At 42.5% G+C, this 26,686-nt stretch overlaps 1 protein-coding gene across 1 annotated transcript in view; it reads right to left on the bottom strand.

Annotated features, from left to right (window-relative positions):
- VWA5A (von Willebrand factor A domain containing 5A) overlaps positions 1–23,267 on the bottom strand; it is a 32,226-nt gene extending 8,959 nt beyond the window's left edge. The window contains exons 1-14 of the mRNA XM_070729124.1: positions 23,144–23,267; positions 20,914–20,988; positions 16,784–16,986; positions 16,105–16,327; positions 15,018–15,184; positions 12,540–12,654; positions 11,963–12,135; positions 11,294–11,382; positions 8,719–8,863; positions 4,629–4,708; positions 4,360–4,474; positions 1,909–2,073; positions 1,616–1,719; positions 690–889 (exon numbers count right to left, since the gene is read on the bottom strand). Coding sequence (XP_070585225.1) covers positions 690–889; positions 1,616–1,719; positions 1,909–2,073; positions 4,360–4,474; positions 4,629–4,708; positions 8,719–8,863; positions 11,294–11,382; positions 11,963–12,135; positions 12,540–12,654; positions 15,018–15,184; positions 16,105–16,327; positions 16,784–16,986; positions 20,914–20,953 — 1,819 coding nt within the window. The 5' untranslated portion in view covers positions 20,954–20,988; positions 23,144–23,267. The remainder of the gene's footprint in view (positions 1–689; positions 890–1,615; positions 1,720–1,908; positions 2,074–4,359; positions 4,475–4,628; positions 4,709–8,718; positions 8,864–11,293; positions 11,383–11,962; positions 12,136–12,539; positions 12,655–15,017; positions 15,185–16,104; positions 16,328–16,783; positions 16,987–20,913; positions 20,989–23,143) is intronic.
- Between the last annotated feature and the right edge of the window lie 3,419 nt (positions 23,268–26,686).

The raw sequence follows: 26,686 nt of genomic DNA, 5'->3' as shown, positions 1-26,686 counted from the left end.
TTAGTCTTGTCACAAAGTCAGCTGGGTGACCTGCAGCCCACCACTTTCTCTTAATTCTGAGAAAACTTGTCAAGGCAAGTATCAATACTGACTTGAAGGCTCAAGCACACACACGACACCAGTCTGTAGTTTCAAAACCTGGGAAAATGGGGAATGTCTGCAGCATTATGCAGCTTCATTCACAGTGCATCAGTGTCTAATTCTTTACCACCATTAAGCATTAAGTGTGATCCCAAACTACTAAAAAGCTTCCCTTCCATAGTAACTTTCTTAAGAAAGATTTGCTGCTGTCTACAAGAAGTCAGAAAAATGCCTGGAAATAGTTTCTTTTCTGAAGGAAAGAGGGAACAGCTTAATGTAGAAATCATTACTGTATTTATTATTTTAATTTTAGAACAATGATTCCTATTCAGGAATTTTACAATCAATGATTCCTATTCAGATATTAAACATCCAACAGCCTGACAGTTTAGGAAGGAGATAAAAAACCTAGCAATCCAGTTAGGTCATTACAAGAATATGTTATGTTGATGATACCTGCCAATCAATAACAAGGGATACCTGCTACTTGCTCTGCCAACTGGTAGACAGCTAAAACCCAGGAATAAATGAGGGCTTTTTAAGTTTAGCTGCAAATTTGATGCGTTCAAGACCTGGGACTGATCTGCCTTCCTTTGCTCCCAACTCACCTGGAAGGGGGACATTTCGGTGGAGGAGAGGTCCTTGAACCGGTTTGCCCAGCTCCATGTTCACACCCACGTAAGCTGTCTGGGAACACACCACTCCAGAGTTCAGGCTTGTCTCTAGTGCCAGGACCCTCTTTTCTTCCACCTTCTCCTCTTCTAATTCCTGCAATAGCACCTGAGCTGCAAGACGGTGAACAGGAAGTCTACACCGAAAGGGGAAGGATGGGTAGAGAAAGGGCTGCCATTACATCAAAATCTTAATTGATCGTTAGTTCCTTCCATATCGTAATTTTCTGTCCAGAGGGTCAGCTGACAGTAAATACAGCAAAAATTCATAGGATTAAATTATTTGTTCTGCATTTTAACTTGGGAAGCTGAAAAAAATCTGGCCTGAAAAGACTTATTCTTGTTGCCTCTTCTCTGAAAAGAGGAAAAAGCAGAGCCTCAACATACCCCCTGAATGTATTTCTATTGTCTGGAAGTAACATGATAGAACACATGTGGTTTGTTTTGTATTGGCTTGGGCTGTTGGGCTTTAGTCAACCAATGATGTGTTAACTATGTCTTCATTCTGAAAACTGCCAGAACAATTATGAACTCAGTCAAATCTCTTGGCTAAAGGATATGAATCCAGAGGGCAAGAGATGACACTCACATCTAAGTATTAAAGTTGATTAAGGTGGCGGCTTCCTACTTTCATTTGGTATTAACATACAAAGGACAGCAGAGGAAATGACTCTGCTAGGTGAAAAACATCTGTCTTTGAATAAAAAAACCAGCTTCATCTTTTTCTTGGTTCATAAGCTACTTCTGGCTTCAGGACTCAGAGAAATATTTTGGATGTGCTCCCACTGATTCACTCATGTGCCTCTTTTAAAGGGTTTGTTCAGACTTGAGTTCTACTTCAAAGGAAGAGTTCTAGGTTCTACCTGTCTGTCTTCTCAAGCTGGAGTGAGAACTTTGTTGTTTCTGTCTGAGTCTCATTTTGCAAATTATATCGAACAATGACTGTTCCCTCCATGGATCCTGTCGTCTGTATAAAAACAAAGGGAAGGAAGGGGAAAAGAAGGGAAATTATTTTTGAGAATCAGGATGTCCTAGGATCAGGATGTTCTGTGAAGGGAGAGCAACTGAATATCCTTAGCTGAACAAGTGCAAGGCATAGTCTACACCACAGGATGGAGGATTTCTCAGATTGGTGGCCTTCAGTTGGATCACTTGCCTGAAGTTGTCCCTGGATCTGGGCATAGATGAGGCAGCGCTGACCTTGGAAAATGACCTGAGGGCCCGACCCCACAAGTTTGGCCTCAAGGCCAGAAGGCAACTCCCAGCTCAGAGAGATCCCCGACACTGCTGGCTGAAGGGCCTTCTTCAGACTTTGCAAAGCCTGCAGGAAACGGAAAATTTATGAAGAAGCAGTATAAGATTTCAGGATCCTTTGAGAAATAAAGACAAATTTACTTTGAAAATGTCAAGGTTGTTACTGCTCCAGTTTTCAGCTTATGAAATACTGTCTTAAAAAATTCAACATTTTGGCTGCACACAATGTTCTATTCTGTTCCCACTCCTCATGATACAGTCAATCCATCTGGCCTTTGACTGGTAATAATATTGGTAAAGCAAAACTTCTTGACTGAAAACTGAATATAAACTGCAGCTTTTGGCTGGAAAGAAGGCAAATGTAGTTATATGCTACAACTGCAGAAGAATAATGTATTCTGCTTTGTACAGACTCCACCTTGAATGTCATGTCCAGTTCTGACCATTACTCTTTAAGAAGGAATGAAAGAAATTGAGTAGATTCAGAGGAAGACAGGAAAGAAGATCAGGAAATTAGAAACTATTGTACGTTCTGTGAAGAAAATTGAAGGAACAGAATATGTTTAGAACTCAGAAAAGATGGTTGAGGAGGGATTCAGTTGAACTCTTCAAATATCTGAAAGTGATTTCAGAATTAGTGATGAATTGGGCGGTCCTAAAACATCTCAATAAATTAATACATTCCTTGAACTCCTAAATAAAAGATTATAAATCCAAATAAAGAAGAATGGTTATGTCTTATGCCAGGTTACAGGAATAGTGGATTTAATTACAGGAAGACAGATTCTGATTTAAAGTTAGACAAGCCTTTCTGATAGTAAGAGCAGTTCTGCAGTGGAACCAAATACCTAGAAACATAAAAGATTGACGGCAGAAAAAGACCTTATGATCCATCCAGTCTGCCCTTATACTATTTCCTGTATTTTATATTAGAATGGATATATGTTTATCCCAGGCATGTTTAAATTCAGTTACTGTGGATTTACTAACCATGTCTGCTGGAAGTTTGTCCAAGCATCTACTACCCTTTCAGTAAAATAATATTTTTTCACGTTGCTTCTGATCATCCCCCCAACTAACCTCAGATTGTGGTCCCTTGTTCTGGTGTTCACTTTCCTATTAAAAACAGTTCCCACCTTTTAACATATTTAAATGTTTCGATCATGTCCCCCCTTTCCCTTCTGTCCACCAGACTATACAGATTGAGTTCATTAAGTCTTTCCTGATAAGTTTTATGCTTAAGACCTTCCACCATTTTTGTAGCCCGTCTTTGGACCTGTTCAATTTTGTCAATATCTTTTTGTAGGTGAGGTCTCCAGAACTGAACACAGTATTCCAAATGTGGTCTCACCAGTGCTCTATACAGCGGGATCATAATCTCCCTCTAGAAAAGTAAATAGACTTCTGTTCATTTGATGTGTTGAAATGGAGATGAAACAAGAATGTTTTAATTAGGAATCCTGTTCTGAAAGGAAATTGGATTGAACAGGCTAAATAGTATCTTCTGTGATTCTATGAATTATATTTTGCAACTTTGATTAATACTGGAGAAGCCTTGACCCACTGGGGCATTGTTTCAGAAATATTTCTGTATTCAGTTGCATACAGATAGTTTTTATCTCATCCGATGAATTACAGTTTAGAAAGAGTAGTCATACAGGTAATCTTTGTCCAAAATGTCTTCTGCTAAGACAGCCCATTGTTAAGTAACGTGGTCCCATTTTACAACCTTTTTGCCACAGCAAAAATCTAAGAAAATAACTGCAGTTGTTAAGTTAATAACATGGTTCTTAAGTGAATCTAGCTTTCCTATTGACTTTGCTTGTGAGAAGATTGCAAAAGGTTATCACATGACCCTAGGACACTGCAACTGTGATAAATGAGTTGCCAAACTTCCAAATATTGTGATCACAAGACCAGGGGGATGCTGCAATGGTCACAAAAGTGCGAAAAATAGTCATACTTCACCTTTTTCAGGGCCATTGTAATTTTGAACAGTCACTAACCTTTTAAGTTGAAGACTACCTGTAATAATTTTATTATTAATCTCCAAGCTTCAAATGAGACAAGGATTTATATCTGCCACCTCAAAATATGTTCCTATACTTGTGCCTCATGTAGAACATAAACCAAAATAAACAATGGGTTTTCACATTAGTTCCTGTTAGCACAAAAAAACTGAATCCATGTAATTTCTGGTAACCCCCTCCATTTATATCAAATTAAACTACTGTAGCTGAAATATTAAAAACTTATAATTACATTTTAGGCAGCCTAAAACATGCTAAATCCTGGAACTATGTATCAATGACATGCAGCAAAGCTAAATCCCATTAAGAGGAAGAGACCTCACCTTGGCCTGCATGCGTTCTTTGCCAGTAATGAATTCGGCACTGCCTCCAGCAGCTCGAGCAATGCCTTTGACCAGGGCCGTTGAAGCCCCTTCCCCAATTCCAAAGGAGAAGCACCTGTTGGGGGAGGGAAGAGAGAAGGCAGAAGCTGAGGAAAACCAAGTGACAAGAACATCAAGAAAATAATTTCATCCTCTCTTCTTACCTATTCCGTGAGCACTGTGCATTAGAATCGGACACGATTGACAGGAAAACCCTTATCTTTTCTTACCTGTGGGAATGACTGTTATGTCGAACTTCAGCAATGACCTCATTTGTATTGAATACTTCTCCATCAGTGAACACAAAGATCTGTGGAGATAGAGAGCAACTTGAACTGAAAATTGTAGAGGGCAGGGAGAAGATTGGAAGCAGGCAAGAAGAAGGGTGAGATCATCTGAAGGCACAGGGTCAGCTACCATTAGTATGCTGATGATACTCAGCTATACATCTCCACCCCGTGTCTAACCAGTGAAGCAGTGGAAGTGTTGTGCCAATACCTTGAGGCTGTTAGGGTCTGGATGTGTGTCAACAGACTCACCTAACCCCGACAAGATGGAGTGGCTGTGGGTTCTTTTGATTTCTGACCCACTCAGAGAAGGTCCGCAATTTGGGTGTCCTCCTTGATCCACAGCTGACACTGGATCATCATCTTTCGGCTGTGGTGAGGGGGGTGTTTGGTGCATCAGTTGTGGCCCTATTTGGACATGGAGTCTCTACTCACAGTCGCTCATGCCTTTATCACCTCAAGGTTCAACTACTGCAATGCCCTCTACATGGGGCTACCTCTGTAAAGTGTTTGGAAACTAGAAATTGTGCAAAATGCAGCCCCATGAGCGTTCATGGGCCTTCCACGGTATGCCCATATTTCTCCAACACTCCGCAGACCGCATTGGCTGCCATTTGGTTTCTGAACACAATTCAAAGTGTTGGTTAAAGCCCTACATGGCATTGGATCAGATTACTTATGGGATCACCTTCTGCCGCATGAATCCCAGTGTCTAGTTAGGTCCCACAGAGTTGGTCTTCTCCAGGTCCCATCAACTAGACCAGCGTTTCCCAACCGGTGTGCCGTGGCACAGTAGTGTGCCGCGAGACATGGCCAGGTGTGCCGCGAGAAGCTCCAGCTGGGCGGGGCGCTGCCGGCGCCCCTGCCTGAGTGTCGTCCTGTGGATGGTCTTGGGCTTCAGTCGCTTCCTAGTTCCCTCTCCTCCCACCGCCTGTGTCTCCCGCCGTCGCCTCCCACCAAGCCGTCGCCCGTTGCCGTGGGTTCGAGTGGGAGCTGCCGCTTCCCTCCGTCCAGCTCAGCCACGCTGCCGTAGAAAGCACAGAGGTTATTGCCACCGCTTCTGCCTCCACTCAGGGAGCCACCGTGGTCACCGCGCCTTTTCCTCTCGCTCAGCTCAACCACGATGGCTGCCTGAGTGGAGGCAGAGACGGCGGCAATAACCTCTTGGCGGAGGGGAAGCGCTGACGGGCTCTCCTCCTTCCCCACCCCCGCGCTTCTCTCCCGCCCTGGCTTTTGCTTCGCCCCATGATTTCCCCGCAATTTCATCCAGGCCACCTCTTGCCTCCTTTTGAACTGCGGGGAAATCTGCGGGCGAAGCAAAAGCCAGGGCGGGAGAGAAGCGCGGGGGTGGGGAAGGAGGAGAGCCCGTCAGCGCTTCCCCTCCGCCAAGCTGCCTGCTTGTCCTCGCGCCTCGTTGCTACCTCCTGCCTTTTTCCAGGGGCCTTTGGAAGGTACCCAGGGAAGGGGGGGGATTGGGGGTGGCTGCAGCGGCTTCTCGTCCTCCTCATCGGGCTGCTAACGCCCGCCCGGCCCCTCTTGCATGCAGCTGAGGCAGGATTTGGAATGTCGGGTGTGTGTGCGTGCGGGCTCCGCATCCCCCTGCCACCCGGAACATTTAAAATAAGAAAAACCTTCGCCGGCCTCCGCAGAGAAGAAAGGAAGAGAGAGAAAGAGAGAGAGAGCACGAGAGACATAGCAAGAGAGGCAGAGAGAGAGAGAGACAGAGAAAGAGAAAGAGAGAGAAAGAGAGCTAGCAAGAGAGAGAGAAAGAGAGACAGAGAAAAAGAAAGAGAGACAGAGAGAGAGAGAAAGAGATAGCAAGAGAGAGAGAAAGAGAGAGAAAAAGAGAGAGAATGAAAGAGAGATAGCAAGAGAGGCAGAGAGAGCAAGGGAGAGAGAAAGACATATAGGGAAGGAGGGAGAGAGAAAGAGAGCAAAAGAGAGAGGAAGAAAGAAAGAGGGATGGAGAAAGAGAAAGAAGGGAAGGAAGGAAGAGAGAGAAAGAGTGAGAGAGAAATAGAGCGAAATGGAGGAAGATTTTTTTTTTTTGTCAAAACTTTTCTTTAGCCACCACCCCCTTTCAGTGTTCCCCAGGATTTTGAAAATGTGAATAATGTGCCGCGGCTCAAAAAAGGTTGGGAAACACTGAACTAGACAATGCTGCTTGGTGGGGCCTAGGGGAAATGCCTTCTCTGTGGGGGCCCCAACCCTCTGGAATCAGCTTCCCCCAGAGATTTGCACTGCCCCAACCCTCCTTGCCCTCCGAAAGAACTTGAAAACTTATTTATGCTGCCAGGCTTGGGGTCATTATATCCCAGCCTCTGACCAATGAATATTTACTATATTTGGTTGTATTGAATGAATGATTGTGGTATTTAGTTTTTATAATGTTTTTAGTTAATTATCTATATTAATTGGATATGATTGTAATTTGTATACTGTTTTATTGACATGTTGTGAGCCGCCCCGAGTCCACAGAGACGGCCGACCTACAAATCAAATAAATAAATAAGAAATTTAACTTGGACTTTGTATGGCTTGTCAAAGAGACAACAGGACTGGAACGAAACCAAGGATTTGCTTAACAATCTCAACATTCCACAAAATTGCTTAGCTCTAGATATAGTGAGTGACCTGCTCACTCTGTATAGTTACTGTTTCTGTGCTACCAATGTCGGTGAGGTCTGAGTAACAGTATGTTTGGCTTGCAAAGTAATCTCTACATTAAAAATTTCAGCCTGATAAAAATAGTACAAGCAAATGTGGAGTGAAATTTATCTCAGTTTTCTTGGTGTCATAGTGACAGAAATATGTCCAAGCTGATCAACTGGATTTACTATTAATAAAGAATGCTGCATTCTTTATGTATAACTCAGACTGGTAACCTAGTTCAGTGATCCCCAACTTTTGCAGCTCCATTGGGGGTGGAGAAGATGGGAACTGGGCTATATGGGTGGTGAGCTGGGGTGTGTGTGTGTACACAGCTCCATTCATGCAAGAGAAAAGAGAAGTATTTCGCGCTCCTTCATGCTTTTCTTAACCAAAAGCTTTTGCAAAGGGACAGAAGGTCTGAATCTGCATGAGATTGCTCCTCTAAAGCCTTTCATCCATTTGCAAGAGATTTTGGCATGAAGAGGCCTTTGGGGGCAAAGTCTCGTGTTCCATCAGACTTACTGAGGTTGCCCAATTCTCCCAAAGCATATCAGTGCACAGGCAGCTCACTAAACCAGGAAAACTGAGCAAAGCATTCTCGTTCCACTCAGCGTCTGCTTTCAAGCTCCACTTTTGGAGCATCAGGAGCAGGCAACTTGGTGACCTAGTGGTGGGGGAAGAAGGAGCACTGGGGCACATGCGCACAGCTACACTCACACAAGAGAGAGGCCTTTGTGATGCTGCTTGTGTGAATGGATCTGCATGCATTCACCAGCCCACCTCTCATGCAGCCCTGCTCTGAATAGGCCACGGCCTAGTAGTGGGCCACCACCTGCGAGTTGAGGACACCTGACCAGTATTTTCCCTATCTTATTAAAAGTGGCATGTGAAGACTTTAATGATCTAATGCCATAATGGGCTGTGGAGATCAATATTTATGGGCTCACCATGTGATAATCATTACATTTGGAGGAATATAAGAGCATTAAATGTAGAGAATGCAGATTAATGGGAAAAAATAGAAATGTACCTGTGAAATTAAGAATAAGAGAAAGATGTAATAGATCTAAATGAAGGTCTTGTAGTATAGAATAGCTATACATAGAGAAATGAAAACAAACATTTAATTATGGATGAAATATTTCAATTGTATGTTAGAAAATATGAATTGGTCTCATCTAAATCTATTTGGTAGGAAACCATGAAATATACTAAAATGACTAAGTTTGTAATACAGCATATAATAAAAGTAAAGCTTCCTTTGAAAAGTCCCTATATTGGTTGTTATGGGCGTTATTATGTGATTTTCTATAAATCTTTTTGTGCTCATGCATAAATCCTGATTCTATGTAAAAAGAAAGATCTTATTAGAATTGAATACCTGTCGAGGATGCCCTTCAAAGCATGGCTGGCTGTAAATAGCTTTCAGGGGTTTTATAATCTCTGTTCCTCCCAAGTCAGAACATAGCTTCTTTACACGTTGGACAGATGTATCCATGGTCTGCTGGGTGTACTTAACGCTCTTCCTGTGAAGGGTGTCAGAGAGCAAAAGCTATTACTAAGCTAAATCAAGTCCTCCCAAACATATTCCCCATATCCACAAGAATCTACTGTTCATCATCTCACTTTTCATAGCCTTAATGCACAACCACAAATCAAAGTCATTCTTTCTAATTTATCATCTTTAATATGCTAAGAAGTATAGAGAACTCAAGGGCATTATATGGCTATTGAGAACACCAAAGAAGACAAGAGAATACCTCTTTAGAACCCCATGGGAGATCTCAAGTTCACGAACTTTCACCCAATTATATTTATTCTTTATAATTCAAGATAAAGGGGGAAAAAATTGGGAGAAATTAAACTATGCTAACTTAAGTGTTCCTTTATGTTAGTAAAATTTACCGTATTTTTCGCTCTATAAGACGCACCTGCTGATAAGACGCACCTAGATTTTAGAGGAGGAAAATAGAAAAAAAATATTTTGAGCCAAAAAGGGGAGAGGAAGAGAGGAAGGAGTGAAAGAAGGGAGTGAGGGAGGAAAGAAGGGAGGAAGGAAAAGGAAAGCAAGAAATGGAGGGAGGAAAGGAAGGAAGGAAGGAAATAAATAAATAAATAAATAAATAAAGGGGGAAGGAACAGGAACAGAGGAAGGAAGCAAGGAAACTTATGAAAGGGGAGAGTAAGAGAGGAAGGACTGAAGGGAGGGAGGGAGGGAAGAAGGTAGGAAGGAGAAAGAAAAGAAGAAATAGAGGAAGGGAAGGTAAAAGAGAGAAAGAAAAAGAGCAAGAAAGAAAGAAAGAAAGAGAGAAAGAAGGAAAGAAAATGAAAGAGAAATAAAAATAGAGAGGGGGAATGAAAGAAATGGAAGGAGGGAAGGAAGGAGAGAAAGCAAGAGAAAGAAAGAAAGCAAGAGAAAGAAAAAAGAATGAAAGAGCAAGAGAGCAAGAGAGAAAAAGAAAGAAAGAAAGAAAGGCAACTTCAAAGAAAGGCTCACTGAGCATCTCTCACTCTCTCTCTCTTTCTATCCCTCTTTCTTTCTTTCTCTTCCTTTCTCTCTCTCCTCTTCCTTTATCTCCTCTCTCTCCCTCCCTCTCTCTCTTTCTCTCCCCCCTCTCTCCCCCTTTCCCTCTCTTTCTCTCTCTCCCTCTCTTGCTATCTCTCCCCCCTCTCCCTCTCTCTTTCTCTTCCCCCTTTCCCTCTCTCTTTCTCTCTCCCCCTCTCTTGCTATCTCTCCCCCCTCTCCCACTCTCTTTCTCCCTCTCCCTCTCTTTCTCTCTCTCCCCCTCTCTCTTTCTCTCTCTCCCCCCTTCTCTCACTCTCTCTTTCTCACTATCTTGCTGTCTGTTGCTCTCACTCACTCTCGTTCTCTCTCCGTTCTTCTCAGCGGTGACGCGCGCACGCCCTGCCCGCCTCACCTTTGCCGAGAGCACTTTCGTCCTGGGCTCTCAGCAAGGGGGTTGTAGGAGAGGCGGGGCCGGCGGCAAAGGTGATATTCAATGTCAGGGGCGCACGGGCGGTTGCATGCGCTCCCTATCTCCCTGCTAGCCCACTCGGAATATTCAGAATAAGAAAAACCTTCACCGGCAAAGGCTTTTCTTATTTTGAATATTCCGAGTGGGCTAGCAGGGAAATAGGGTGCGTGCGCAACCGCCCATGTGCCCCCGACATTGAATATCGCCTTCGCCGGCCTCCGCTGAGAAAAGCCTTTGCCGGCATTTCCTCTCGGCGTCAAGGAGGCGCAGCGGCGGGCGGAGAGAGGGAAGGGGGGGCAGCGGCGTCCCTCCTGGCCTTGGCGGGCCGCCCGACCCTCCCCACCTCCTGCAAACGCGGCGGGCGGCGGGGGGAGAGCGAGGAGCCGGTTCCGGCGGGCGCGGGGCTTGGCTGGCTGGCTGGCGGGGGGAGCGCCGCTGGTGGTGCGGAGGGAGACCCTCCTCCGGGAGGGAGGGGGCCAGGCAGCAGCTAGCCAGCCAGCCGGCGGGATGGCGCTTCCGAGTTCGCAGCCTCCCCCCCCCCCCCCTGCATCTTCGCTCCATAAGACGGGGCTGATTTTTCATCCTACTTTGGGAGGAAAAAAACTACGTCTTATGGAGCGAAAAATACGGTAGTTTTTGTGCTGGTATTATTTCCTTTTGGATTGCAGGCTCTCAAAAGTGAAGTGAGACATGACAACCCCAAAATCTTACATGTTCTGAGTCTAAGATAAAGCTTTCAGATGATTTTCAAGTTATGAATATGGATTTCAAGGCAGTGCTATATGCAGGATACATCACACTAGAATTTATTTCTTCCACTCCTAATTTAAGGATTTGGGGGGTTTCTTCTATTTAACCTTGTATTTCTTTTAAAAGCAAATTATCCATTTGATTATTTTCAAATAATATTTTACATATTAAGTAGGAACTGGAGAAGCCAAGAAATAAAGAGATGGACAAAAGGCATCTTTTAATACTCACGGGTAAAATGAGTCAAAAGTAGAGCCAAAGCCATAGATGTTGAAGTAACATCCCAGAGGGAGACTCTTTAGCAAGAAAATCAAGGTCTCCTGAAATGGAACAGAGGGAGAGAAACATCTGGAGTCATTTAGATACTCTAGCATATCATTTCAGTTCAAAATGGCAGTTTTTATATTTATCTCCTCTACATTTCTGAGGTCCCCCCTTTGTAAGGTCAACTGTTGTGTTTGGATGTAGATTAAAGGGACCTTTGGCTTCAATTATCATCCCAGCTCCCACTTTGTGACCTTCCCTAGACACTAAATCCACTATACTTCACAGAATCGTTTTTACAGGTCAGAGAGAAAGGAACTGTGTACAGCAGCTTAAGCACCGTGAAAGATTTGAGGAAATTCTACAGACAATACATGTATAAATATTATAGACAAGCCTTTTCTTCACCACAGACCCCGTTTAAATACCTTTTGTGGCCATAAACGTGTCCCCCCCCAGACTTAACTCACAATTTAACTCATGATATTTCTTCAAGCTTTCATGGACCCGTGTGATGACATAGTATCCCTACAGGAGTCCATGAATCACAAGTTGAGAACCACTATCCTAGACCACTTGTCATTCTCCATCTTCAACAATCCAACTAATTCACCCACTTATCCACCTTGAAAGTACCTTAGCGCTCTCGATGCGTGATTGTGAGCCCAAACTGTTACCCATGGGAGAACCCATGCTACCAGAGCGATCCAGCAGGAAGATAAACTCTCCAGGAACACTTTGACCTGTTTTGACAGCTAGAATATTGGGGTACAGGCTTAGCAAGAGGGCTGGGTCTCCCATCAGTGAACCTATATTTGCAGAAAGAACGAAATCAGTATGTGTTTTTAAACATGGTCCAGGCAGAAGAAGAACATCATGGCTCCAAAACCTAAGGGACTGGTTTGGACAAAACTCAACAGCACTTTTCTGCATGGCTGTTGAAAAAAACCAAATCACCAACATGATCACCAATGTCTGATGACAGATATGGCACAAGGAGGAGCGACAGCATTTTCACTCAAGGCAGGATTCCTCCAATTCTTAGGACTTCCACTTCAGCCACATGATAGCCATAGATAAAGATCCTTTGTTTCTCCATATGTGGTTGAGTTGCATCTCTCAGCATTCTTCACTCATAGGCCTAGTAAGAGGGATTGCTGATAACTGTAGTGCAGAGGCATAAATTTCCACCTCTGCCTTCAACTTTGCTTACCTGGGGCAGCTCCAGATTTCCCAGTCTCCAAAATGGCACTGGTCTTGTGCACATCTTCATAATATATCAGCAGTTCCACATCACGGTCAAATTGGTGCCCTTCAGCCAAGGAGACCTTTGGGAAGATAAGTGAAACCAAATGCTTGCAGATTGTAGTCCTAACATTGTGGTTAAGCCACACATTGTTATAGCAAATGCTATGCTAAGTGGCTAAGACAAGACAGCTGTTAAACATTTTGTTATATAAATACTTCCATGATTTAAGTCTTCCATTAAGGGAGGGTCCCTTTTAACTCTGATAGGAGCATTGATAGGAGCAGATCACCCAGATACCTAGCCATTTGGTCCACTCTAAGAAGATCTGTTTAGCCTTGCAAGTTCATCTATCTTTTGTGTGAATGGAACTGGTTGTTAGCATAACATATTCAAAGACTATCTGATGGGGAACAGGCAACTGAGAATCTTTTGGGCAGCACAGTCAACCCCTGGAGCCCTAAATAGTATAATCAGGGCAAGGGAATGTGAGACTTGTTCATTATTTCTATATAAATAATATGCATTACTCATGCCTTCGGAGAAGGGCGGCATACAAATTATTATTATTATTATTATTATTATTATTATTATTATTATTATATTATTATTATTATTATTATTAATAATATACAAATATTTGGGAAACCGTGAACAGGTAACCCTTGACTCACAACCAATTGTGAGTTGTTAATCAGTGTTTCCTCTAATTTTTTTGGGTGGTGGGCGGAAAAGTATAGTGTCTGAGAGGCAGTCCCTTTGGGACTGGGCGGCACAGAAATAATAAACAAACAAACAAACAAACAAACAAACAAAAAACCCACCCATTTTGCCTCAGAGAATTTCAAAATAAAAAACTACTGTGTGTCTATAACAGTGAGCTCATAATAGGGCAACTCTATCAATATCAAAATGCCACTTAAATAGTTGAGCTAGTTTCAAATTAGATTTGATTTTCTTTCTCTCTTCCTTACTCCCATTCTTTTTCTTTCTCTTTTCCTTCCTCTCTTTTTTCTCTCTGTTTCTCTCTCTTCCTCTCTCTCTCCTTCCCTCTCACTCTTTCCCTCTCGGCTTCTGGGCAGGTTTGGAAAACTCTGAGTTGATGATGATTTTTAAGTGAGCGATTGCTCACTGCTCAGCTTAGAGGGAACTATGCCTCCCACGGCTGCTTTGCTCAATAGCTGCAATCCCAGCAGAGAGATACTTGTGTGCAGCTTGTGCTGGATCTGCCTGAAGCCCCTTTCACTCATTTCCTTACCAAACTGCATCTCTGCTCAGGAGCTGAAAGTCTTCTCTGCCAGACCCCAAGCAGAATATTCAGCCACTGAACAAAGAGACATTTGTGCAAGACCTGCACTGGACTGGTCCCAACTATCAGGTACCCCACACTCCTCGCCTTACTACCCAGTCTCTCTGCTTAGATTTTGATGCCCTCTTGTCTCTGGGGGCTGGTTGAAAAAACTGTCTGCCAAAGGAAGTCAGATCCCCTCAATACATGAGAGATCCTTTGATTTGGTGCAATAATGCAGCTCTTTTAGCCAGCATCTATAGACCAGTGGTTTATAGATGCTTTCAGCAGATGCAGTAGCTTACAATTACTGACTTTCTGGGAAAGCCAGTAGAAAAGATTCCCAGTGATAATTACATGGTTGAGAGGTGCTTGGCAACTGCTTGTAAATGTGATCAGATTGCCAAGTATCCAGACAGTGATCACATGACTGCTGGGGTTTTGCAATGGCCAGAGATGCTTTATGGCTGTAAAGCAGTGGTATCAAGCTCAAGGCCCAGGGGCGAGATTTGGCCCACGGGGTGCTTAGGTCTGGTCCACAGTGCCACCCTGGAAACAGCAAAGGACTAGCCTGCAGAGCCTCTGCCAGTGAAAATGGAGTCAGAAGGGCCATGTGTGGCCTGACTGAGCTCTGTTTTCATTGGCAGAGGGTTGCAAAAGGCCACTGCAGCCAAAAATGGAGCCCGGGAACCCATCACCACCAGTGCCTCTGACACAAGTGACTTCAAGCTGGCCACTCCCCTCTGCCCCCCCTGAAGTCAAACACAACCCTGATGCAGCCCTGAATGAATTCACGTTTGACATCCCCGCTCTAAAGCATACTTTCCTAGGCTTTTAGATCATCATTAAATGAATAGTTGTTAATTTGAGCTCTTATTTCACAGCAGACCAACATTTTTCTAAAAAGAATATACCTGGCAGCTCCTATGCATTTAGAGCCCTACATTGGGGCAGAAGTACCTCTGCTTTCCACATCCAATTTTTGTTTTTTTCTTTTAAAAGTCAGTTCAAATGGAGTGAACAATCCTTTATTCCATTTGGTTGTTGGGTTCACACAGACTACTGATGTGGTATATGAAGTGTGCAGGTGCTAGAAAAAATATTTTTTACCCCAAAGTTTGTCCCAATCCAAATCTTTAGCTCCTGAGCAACCTTACCTGGGCAGCAGTGCGATCCTCTGATATATTTTGTATGAGATTGCATTTTGAGTCCACCCGGTTGATGCCATAGGGGGACTCCACCTTGGCACTGAGGCTGAGGGTGTAAGACAGAGCTTCTTTGGAGACTCGTGGTATTTTCTGGGAAACAGTGTTCCCTTCTGAGCCTGGGTAACAGAAAACACATGTGAGGTTCTGCCTACAAAAAGTGGGGAGGTTCCTGGGGGATTCCCAGAATCTGGGGCAGCAGGACACTACCCCAAACAGGAAAGTGGCACTGTAGTGCTGGGATTATTAAGTTGCACCAAAACAACTCAGGTTCAGAGCCCTGTACAGCCACAATCTTAACTCTGATTTGCAATTCCAGCGATGCTTTGCTTGGACTCCAAAGCTACACAGGGAGGGATATTGTTACTACTTGGCTACCACAGAAGAAAACAATGGTAAATGAAAATGAGGTGTCCATAAAGCTGTAAGGAATCCTGCTCAAATTGGAGGACATGTAATTGTGTCCTAGTCCCCCAGCCTGCAAAGCCAGCCTACTTCATGGTGTAACAAGAAAATAGGAGGGGAAGAAAAGTACTGTATATTAGTATGTTTTAACTTGGAAAGGAAAATAATATGATGTGATTGCTAAAACTCTCCAGGTTCTTTGTGCCTTCTTCTACTCATCTGGAGAGCACCATCTTGCAAAAATCTGGTCTAGCAACTGCACACCATTTTGAGCTGTGTCCATTAGTAAAAAATTTAAAAAATGGTAAAATTAAATGGAAAGGATCAATGGCAGCATGCTTCCTCCTCAAGCTTCTTACTTTAAGAGTTTATTATTTTAATGGCAAACTATAACTGTGTTTGCACAATGTTACTCAAACACTGTGCACATCCCCAAAGAATGTACAGAACATATCAATTCCTCTGCAAAAATTGTACCTTATGCTTTCATGTCTTGTATGAATCCAGCCAAAATTGTTGGTTTTTAGGATGAAGCTGAATTAATTGTCCCAGTGAGCAAGGAGAGCAGGAAAGGAGCCCATTGGAAGCTTTGCTTTTGGAGCTCCATGCTAGACTTGGGAATATAGTTAGTTACCTTCAGGAACATAGCGGGGGTTCAAGACAGCTGGCAGGACAAAACGGATGGCATCATCTGGTTCCACTGCTAGTGCTTGAACATAGCGCAGTTTCAGTGTGGCTTCTTCACTAGGAGGAAGATTGCCCAGGTTGCACATGAAAATGTCACTTGTATTTTCTTCCCTCTCAAGCAGGAAAGCCTGGCGGCCTTCACTCAGGGCATCTTCGTATTCTTGCTCTGCCTGTGTTGAAGAAGGGGAAGAAAGAAGCAAGAACATGACAAGATCACTTATTAAATTGGTCACAAATAAAATGCCTCTGGGACTTGGGTTTTTTAAAAAAAATCCCACCTAGCAATGGCAATTCACTTTCATAATGTGGTCAAGAAGATTACATGCACCTAGTTATCATACACAGAGTTTAATAACCTTTCCAAATAGTCTTCCTTTCAAATGAAAAACACATTAATATGTGTAGGAAGTTACTATATTCCTACCACCATTTACTTTTCATTATAGTAGAGGAACAAACATCGTTAACAAAATATATCAAACCTGAAGATTTAAGCTTAAAAATATTTAAGCCTGTTTAGCATAGCTAATTGTGATGTGTAGATACAATCTGGGTACAGTGATATAGCCTCTTATGCCTTCCCAAAACTATATCCTTGTATTTTGAAATGTTTTAGTCTTCTGTACCTGCTTCTTCTCTCGGATCTGAGCCTCAATTCGTGTCCCACCAATCAGACCTTCAAAGGCATAGACTGCAGCTTCATCATCCAGAGGGAAGACAAAGGTGGCCTCCACTGGATTCTTTTCTTCATTCTGGTACTGGAGTTCTGATACTACGTCAGCCACGAAGCCTCGTATAATGACATCCACAGAAATGCTTTTCAAAGGCACTGGAATGTGGAAATAGCAGAAAGAGGATAGTTAACTCACTATCTGGCCTGGCCCAGAGCAGAAAACCCCATGATAACTGTTAACTGCTGAAAGTGCTGGAAATATATCTTTTATAGGTGTTATGCCCCAAGATCTGTAAGCCCCAAATCATTTATATGGGCACTTACCTCATATGTATGATCCTGGACAGTGTACATAATTAAAAAACGAACAGTCACAAAATCCAATGATCAAAACCAATTAAAAACCGCAAAATCTACAGTAATAAAGAGGCAGGGAGAGAACCTTCTAAACTTACCGTATATACAATGTAACCATTTAAGGGGCTCTACAATTGTATGGGATTCACAACCTAGATACATATAGAGGTTTTGAGGGTCCTTTTTAAGGGCCTGCAAGATGGAACTAGTTTCTCCTCATGAGAAAGTTGTTCCAAAGGGTGGCTGGACAATTCTGAGAGTAAAAGTCCAGAAGTCTTAAAGCTGCCATGTTGTTCCAAAGGGTGGGTGCCCTACTAGAAAGGCTTTTTTCCTGGAGAAGCTGTAAAGCATAGTGAAGCAATATATAAATCTAACAGGTTTTCAAACTTGGCAACGTTAAGACTTGTGGACTACAACTTCCAGAATTCTCCCAACAGCATAGATGGTTAGAGAGTTAAAGTCCAGAAGTCTTAAAGTTGCCATATTTGAGGATTTCCGGTCTAAGTACCAATGTTCTCTCTAATTTTTTTTTGGAGTGGGCGGAAAAGTATAGTGTCTGAGCGGCAGTCCCTTCGGGACTGGGCAGCGTATAGATGAATGAATGAATAAATAAATAAATAAATAAATAAATTTATTTCCCTCTCTCACTTCTCTCTTTTTCCATCCCTGTCTCATCCCTCCTTCTCTCTCTCTCTCTCTGTGAACTATTGAACCATTTCCAAAAACAGGTGAGGGCTGGTTTTTCCCCCCTCTGTTATTATTTGGGTGCTTTTTACCATATGCTTTAAATCAAGAGTCACTTCTCTCTCTCTCTTTCCTCTCATTCTGTGCCTCAATCATTTTATCATTTCTCTTTTTTCTTCCCTTTTTGATCTCATTTCTCTCTCTCTCTTCCTCTCTTCTCTCTCTTGCTTTATTTCTCTCTCCCTCCTCCTTCTCTCCCCCCTCTTGCCCCCTCCCTCCCCCCTGTTGCTCCCTTTCTTTCTCCCCCCTTTCTCTCTCCCCCCTCTTTCCCCCTTTCTCTCTCCCCCCTTTTCCTACCTGTTTAAGATGTCCATGCTCTTGATTCGGGCTGCTGCCGTCTTGTACCGGGATTGGGCGGCGGAGGGCACCCGGCAGTGGCTGGCAGCCCCCAGCGTGGCAGCGGGGGAAGAGGTGAATTTCGGGGCCGAGCCGCCCCTGGGTCCAATACCGGGATTGGGCAGCGGAGAAGACCCGCCGGCGGAAGGCAGCCCCCAGCGCGGCGGCGAAAGAGAAGGCGAAGCTGGGTGCTTCAGCCACACTGGGACTGAGACCGGGCCCATCGCCCCCGGCTCCAGGGGACAGCCCCAGTGCGGCAGTGGGGGAGGAGGAGGTGAAGCCCGCTGCCCGGGGAAGTGGCACATTTGAAAAATGCACTGCTTTTCAAACACACCGCTTTTCAAATGCACTGTTTCCGGCCATCTGGCTTCACATCCTCCTCCCCCGCTGCTGTGCTGGGGCTGCCCCCTGGAGCCGGAGGTGACTCGGCCCTGGTGTGGCCAAAGCACGAGCTTCGCCTTCTCTTCTGCCGCCACACTGGGGGCTGCCCGCCGCCATGGCGGCGGAAGAGGGGGCAAGAAGGGGGAGAGACGTCAGCTCAAAGCCCCGTAGAGCTGCTGCCGCCGCCTCCCCCCTTCCATCCTAGTGCAGGCCGAACCTCAGTTACGTAAGGAAAGGGCGGAAGTGCCTGATGGGCACCGCCATCTTTCCCTGAACTGGTGGGGGCAAAGCCGCCCCAACTCCGACTCCCAGCTCAGCTGGGCACCCTTAGAAAAGGCTGTGCGGGGGGATGTTTTTCTGTGCGCGCCCATGCAGGAGCGCACCTTAAAGGGAACAGTGCCAAGTACTATTGCTATCCTGCTGAGGGAGACTTAACATGGACTTTTCAATTTGTTATCTAAAATAGTTACTTTGTATTTTAATTTATTTTTTTCTCTTAAAATGGCATTCATTACAGGCTAGAACAATGGTTCTCAGCCTGGGGGGTCGGGACCCCTTTGGGGGCCAAACAACCATTTCACATGGGTCGCCTAAAACCGTGGGAAAAGACAAATTTCCCATGGTGTTAGGAACTGAAGCTTCTATTCTGGCCCCTTGGAACATATTTTTACAATCCGACCAATTAGGCATTTATAGCGGGGGTGTCCCTCTGACCTTCCTGCCAATCAGCTGTTGGGAGAATTGGCACTAGACTTATGGTTGAGGGTCATCACAAAATGAGGGGGTATTAATGGATTATGGCATTAGAAAGGTTGATAATCACTGGGCTAGAATATAGTAGACATTTTTACCCTGTTGCTGTATGGTTTGATTGAGTTTCTAACGTTCCTACACTGAAAAAATAAAACTACAGAAGGGAGGCTATTATCTCCTGATAAGAAAAAGTTTGTTAGCTGTTAATTGGCTGGCGTCTGGTTTCTCTCTTCATGAACTCCAAACAACCTTTTTGGAGCTTAAATTCTGATACCAAATCTCATTTAAATGGACATACATGTAACATGTTTGACTATATGTAGCTGGTTTACTGTAGAGGGGATATGGTTATCTTGTCCAATCAATTTTTCCTCTTGCATGTCTTTGTTGTGTTAATAATAAAGTGGAATGTAAGATAAGGATCTGGGTTCTCCCTCTTTGAATGAGAGGAATCTCCCTGTCTCAATCTCATTGAAAAATATGCATACTTCACTGCTAAATAAAGTTCATCAGCTGACTGGACCCACAGCATGCCATTTCTGCCAGCTATGATGGAATGGATAAATGGAGTTGGGGCGAGGTGGCCCCTCAAATAACCTGATCCTATGCCGTGTAAGGTTTGAAAAGTTATACAGGAAGACCTTGACATACAACAATGCATTTAGGGATCATTCAAAGTTACAATGGCACTGAAAAAGGGGACTTATGATCCCTTTTCACTTACAATCTTTGAAGCATCCTTATGGTCACAGGATTAGAATTTAGATACTTGACAATTAATTCACTTTTATTACGGTTGCAGAGTGATTCCCCTTTTTTCGACCTTCTGACAAGCAAATTTAATGGGGAAGCCAGGATCACTTATCAACAGCAGTGATTCACTTAACAACTGTGGCATGGGACAAAACTCACTTAACAAACGCCTCAATAGCAGAAACTTTGGCTCAATTGTGGTAGTACGTTAAGGAGAACTCGTAATTAGCATTGTGAATTGAATCTGGAAGCAAACTAGCAACCAAAGCAGCTCACAGAGCAGAGGTGTAATTTATCAGTGGTGGGTTGCTGCCGATACGGACCAGATCTTTAGAACTGGAAGCAGAAATTTTCTGCCGCTTGCTGAACCGGCAGTGATGACCGGTGGTTCATGCTCCCAACCCTGCCCTCTGATCACTGTGGACTGCACAAAACCCTCTGCACAAGTGCAAAGTCTTCTGTGCATGCATAGAGGATCATTTCTGTGAAGTGATGTGCACAAAACACGTGTGTGCGACATGATGTGAACCAGTAGGGAAGGTAATTTATGCAGGTTTTAAGAGCACACAATGCTGTCTACCTTGTTGCATTTGGCACCAGCTGAAACTTCCAGATACCCTTCAAGAGCAGAGCATGCAAATGACCTGTAAAGCTATAGAATTAAAATAATAAGCTCAAAGACACCATAGCTTCCTTTTTAAGTAATATACAACGTTCCATTTTGCTCAGCCTTAACCAGCAATCAGATACTCAGTTTACCTGGCACATTAGAGGATGTGAGAAGGCCACATCGATGCATAATTGATGCTCTATGAAGGAGAAACAAGACACAAACTGTGGAAGACAAAAAATATTTTTAAAAAGAGAATAGTATATTCCCATATAAGTTTCTATAAGTCATTTCAACTGGAAAAAAATGATTTTCTGAAATGGTACAGGGATTATTTTTGCTAAGCAAAATGGCTCATCTGGCCAATTCCTGGTAGTGAATTCTTTCATTTTTAGTCAATGTTACCTTGCATCTTCTGTGAATTAGCTAAAGGTTCAACAGGTCATTACACAAACAGGAATAACTATTTTCCCGTTTGCACTGTCTATTATGCCACATCTGCAAACAGAAAGCCCCCAGAGAATAGAATAATCAAATCATAGGACAACAAGGGAGACTTCAGGTATTAGTTTACCTCTATAAAATTGTGGGTTATTTATTGACCTTGTATGCTTAACAATAAACCAAATTAAACAAGCCTTATCTTAAGTTAACTCAGTTTGTGAATTTATCTAGAGAAAGATTTCCTGTAGCTAAATCTGGCTAAAACTTCACTTTCTTCAGCAGAATCCATTACTGCAATGGGATTGTTTTTTCTGTTCTGTTAAACCTGCTGAGATTGTGCATCCAAACTATAAAAAAACACTTGAATACATAAAGGAAAGAGAAATAATACATTATTATTATGTATTGTTAAGTGACTTATATAACTGAGGTGTTCCTGAAGCAACAAAATGAGATGAAAAAGTGTTATTACAAAGAGATGAGGCATTAATCAGGAATTTTAAGAATCAGAAGCATTTGTAACCTATGGATGAACTTCAGCCAGAATGTGCCTTTGCCATTTTTTTCACATTTGGCAGCAATAGCTGACACAAATAGGCTGACCACAAATATTTCTTATACAGACTAAGGATAGGATGTGGCTTTCTCAAAATACATTGCAGGCCAGCCCATAATTAGAAATTTAAGATGACATGATATTTATCTTAAACAGTGGGACCTCCAGACACTTAGGTTCTAGAGAATGAAGTTTATCAATAGTGTAGTAAAAACCACATCCAAAGATAGTCAATTTACAGTAATGAAGTAAGGGTAACTAGTTAATAGCGTATTATTGCTTTGGGCAGGAAGGAAGTGCAGAGAGTTGTAAAGATGGCAGAAAAGGTTATTGGCGTTTCATTTCCTTCTATCCAGGATATAGCACATTAGCAATGTTTGAGCAGGTCTGCAGTATTTTCTGAGACGCTACACCGCCTGTTCACAATCTGTTTTCCTTGTTACCTTCTGGGAAGAGACTTTGTGGTATCTGAAGCAGAAAATCCAGATTCAATCAGTTTTGTTCCACAAGCATCAACCTTGTAAACTCTTAAGTTTTCTCTTTCCTTCATGTATTCAAATTGGGCTGTGATTAATATTTATACACACAATATATGTGTATATGTGTTACCTATGGGTAGATATTTTGAGAGCAGGCAACAGAACTTCATTTTTAATTTTCCTTGGTCTTGGTCTTTCGCTTCCCCAGTTTGGCTTCCTCAATTTCCATACTTAGTCAGCCTTCTAGCCCCCAAACTTGGTAACTTTAAGACTTGTGACTTCTGGGTGTTGAAGTCCACAAGTCTTAAAGTGCCAAGTTTGAAGAACTCTGCTCCAATAGCAATATACTGCTTAACAGTGATTTACATTACATCCCCCCCTCTAAGCGGTTTACAGAGAGCAATAAGCATATTGCCTCCAACAATCTGGGCTCTCATTTTACTGACCTTGGATGGAAGGCTGAGCCAACCTTGAGCCTACTGAGATTCGATCTGCCAAACTGCTGGCAGATGGTGATCAGAACTAGCTTGCAGTACTGAACTCTAACCACTGCGCCACCGCGGCCAGAAGTGAATGCTGACTGGAAGGCATGCACTCATTTCGTTTTCTTAATTAACTAGGAGGAGCCAGAATGTTAGAAACTATATATGTGATTATTGATTAAGAACAGAGAAATAGAAATTCAAGGTTAGGTGGATTAAGGGACATAGAAGTTGTTTCCTTCTTTGGGAGACTTCAGTGTAAAGGAGTGGAGTCGGGAAGCAAAAGAGGTTCGCAAAAGATTGTGATCACATCGGGAAGCTTATTCTACTTTGGTTTTCCTGTAGGCGAAGCAATATAAACGGTAGTGGTATGAAAGATGCAAGAAAGCGCTCCGTTCGCAAGACTGTTTTTGCCTACCTTAAAGATCCGGGTGCGGTCCCCTTCTCCAGCAGAAAGCGAAAGTTCAGGTTTTCTCGAGAAATCCCCTATTATCCCCGCCCCTAGTTCGGGAAGCAACAACCCGCGAGAGTATCGGTTCCGGAGCTGCGCCTGACTGAACCACTCCCTTTTAGCCGTGTGGTCGCTACCTTTCCCCCCTCCGTTTTGGAAACATTAAACGCAACGACGAGCCTTTTAAAATTTCGCTTTACCCGAGGCTGCTAAACGCCCCATTGCAATCCCTGCGGGGAGATAGGTTGGCCTTTCAGTCTTTCCTCCGTGCCTCGCCTTACACCTAACGTAGACTCCGCATCATCCTTGGAAATGCTCGCTACTCCACTTATCCACTCTTCCACAGTCCAATACGGAAGGTGCCAATACGGAAGGTGCCAATAAAGAAGAATATTTGTAGCTCAGGAGTCGACACAAGGGGTCCTTCGTCAGCTTGCTTGTTTTCTTGTAGAGGTTTCATTAGCCAAACTAGACAACATCAGTGACTAGAACTGATGATGTTACCTAATTTGGGTAATGAAATATCTGCAAATAAACAAGCAGGGGAACCATCGGGTGGTGAAACATCTGCAAGAAAACAAGGATGCAGGCCACTTATGCTGATCAGTGATGATGTTACCTGTAATGAAACATCTGCAAGAAAACTTATTTAGAAGGCACCAAGCAATCCTCAGTATGGAAGGGTGGTGGTGGTGATGGGACTTCCACAATTCCCAGACCTCACCATTATTCTCTGGGACTCTTTAATTCTAATCCTCCCCCCTTACCTCCCTTCATGTTGAGAAATTAACACAATTTGCATGATTTATCTTTTTTTAGAATGGTTTCTTAATCCAACTAACTCTCTGGAGTATTACTTTTGCTCCTGAAGCTTAGGCAAAAGCCTGTTTCCCTCAGCCAAATGGCCCTGAGAATTTGAATAGATATATGGCCCCGGGTTGGCACATTTGTACCAAAGAAGGAAAATAGTTAACCTTGTTGCACATTTTCAGTTTGCATGTGAATTCAGTTAGGCCCATCCAGCGATTTCATTTTGGGATATTCTCTGAAAGATGCACAGTCAGCTAAAAGTTGAGATACAACCCAGATTGTACAATGTTAATGCATCAAATGAGGTTTACACATTCTGTGCATAAAACCGAATTCCTGGAACTTGCAAATAAGCAATAGCACTGTCAAGGTTTCAGGTAGCATCCAAACTAAATCAGAATCCAAGTTGTATACTCCTCAAAGTTCCAATTTATTGCTGGAGCCATCCTGGCACCTACACTGGGAAACCTGAATCTGAGATTCCCACCCAGTTGAAAGTTTACATCCCTTGTGCCCAACACACAACCTTTCACATTGCCCACTCAGATTGTGCCAGCGTGGCAAGTCTTTCCTCTGCTTCTGCCCAGTTGGGTGGGCATAGGATAGCCTTGAACCACTTGAAAGTGCTTTGTGGCTACATCCCCTCATGAAAATCACCTCTCCTAAGTTCCCATAAATACCGAGCCTTCTATAGATAGTGTGGCAAGCACTAATTTATCACCAACTTCTGCACGGCTTGACAAGCACCATAAAAACAGTAGCAAAATCTTATTTTGAGAGATTACTGAATTGATTGTTCAACTTGGAATCTGTGTGTCAAAGTCCCAAATACCATCTAAGAAAGCCTTCATGTGGAGTTAGAGGCTTTGGCCTGCCACTGTGATTCCCAGTTTGATATGATATATAGTTTTCACATTACATTTCATTCCAACCCTTCCCTCCCATTTAAATGACCTGTAAAAGTTTAAAAAAGAAAGTCACTAAAGAAATAACTATTTCCCTGATATTATTTGAACAAATTACATAGATAACTTTAATATTTTTTCAGTTCGTTATATGATTAAACCGATAGGTTCAGAAATACATTTTAGCTTTAAAAACCAAAACCAAGCAGAGCATACTAATATGAAGCAATTACTGATCTCAGAATTATCTCCCCAAAATATTCATTTTTTATGGCTCTTTGGAAGAAAACATTTATTATCTGCAACAATAACCTTAGATTATATCATTAACTTCTCAAAGAATCTGCCGATTGCAGAATATTTCTTTCTTTTTCTTCAAATTTGCAATAATGTGGGATCTTCTTTGTTATATTGTCCTATACATCAGGAATACAGTACTTTGCATTGTGGTTGGTTATAGAAACAAATTAAACTGATTTAAGTTTCTATTCTGTCATTTAATAGATTGGATCAATCAAGATGCATCCACAACTGTGCAAATGAGGACTCTCCCCTTGTATAATCCATACTTTGATTATATCCTGATTCAGCTAAACATGGATTGTTTAGATATAGAAGGAGAAGCCTGCTATTAACTTCAGGTCTGTGAGACCCATTTTTGAATTTTGAGACCCTGTAAAAAGTTTTCCCTGCATATCTGAAACTTGAAATTTCATGAGTATGGATCATTTCAGGGGTTCTGTCTATGAGAATTATTTTTGGGGGGTGAGGTGCTTTTTTCTTGCTGGAAAAAAAAGTCACACTTGTACTCTTCCTGGGTCACTCTAACCCGGACCAAAAATTCTTCATTTGAGGTGCTTATGTTTGGTCAATTTGAAAACTTTTTTCACTTGGAAGGTAGTCTGAACATTTCTGCACAAAATGATATGAAAATTGAACTGAAAAAATTGATGCTTATTGGTTTATTTTGCTAATAAAAGGCAGCCCCCTTTTTTGGTGAACTATTTTTCAATTTATAGATAGTTTAGCCTGCAAAATGCATTCAATTTTACTAAAATTGGTGTGGGATTGGTAGTTTGAACATTACTGAACATAAGAAAAATATAAATGAACTAGAAAAAATGATGCTTATTGGGGTTTTTTAATCAGAAATAAGGCCTCACCCCCCAGGCTGTGCGCAATCATTTTCAATTTTCTTTTTTTTAGCCTGGCAGTTGCAACCTTTTTGAAAACATTTTGCATTGAATTAGTAGTTTGAACAATTCTGAACATAATGATATGAAAAGTGAACTGAAAAAAATTATGCTTATTGGTTTATTATTATTTTTTCAATCCCCCTCCCTGGCCTTGTGCATTCATTTTCAATTTACATTTTTTAGCCTGCCAGTTGCAACTTTTTTGAAAACTTTTTGCATTAAATTTATAGTTTCGACATTTCTGAACACAATGATATGAAAATTGAACTGAAACAGTTGATGCTTATTGGTTTATTTTGATCAAAAAGGTCTGCCCCCCATTTTTTATCATTTCGTGTCAGTTAATATGTTTTAAGGCTACAAATCTCCAAGGGATTTCCCCTCAAAAGATTTGATATACTAAATTGAACATTCCTGATGATAAGAAAAATATAAATGAACTGAAAAAATTGATGCTTATCAGTTTATTTTGATCAAAAATGCCTCCCCCCCATTTTTTAGCATTTTGTGTCAGTTTATATTTTTTGGGGGCTACAAATCTCAAAGGATTTCCACACAAAAGGTTTGATATACTAAATTGAACATTCCTGATCATAAAA

Source organism: Erythrolamprus reginae, chromosome Z, assembly GCF_031021105.1.
Source record: "Erythrolamprus reginae isolate rEryReg1 chromosome Z, rEryReg1.hap1, whole genome shotgun sequence".
Lineage (NCBI taxonomy): Eukaryota > Metazoa > Chordata > Lepidosauria > Squamata > Dipsadidae > Erythrolamprus > Erythrolamprus reginae.
This window is presented reverse-complemented; position numbering and strand designations above follow the sequence as displayed.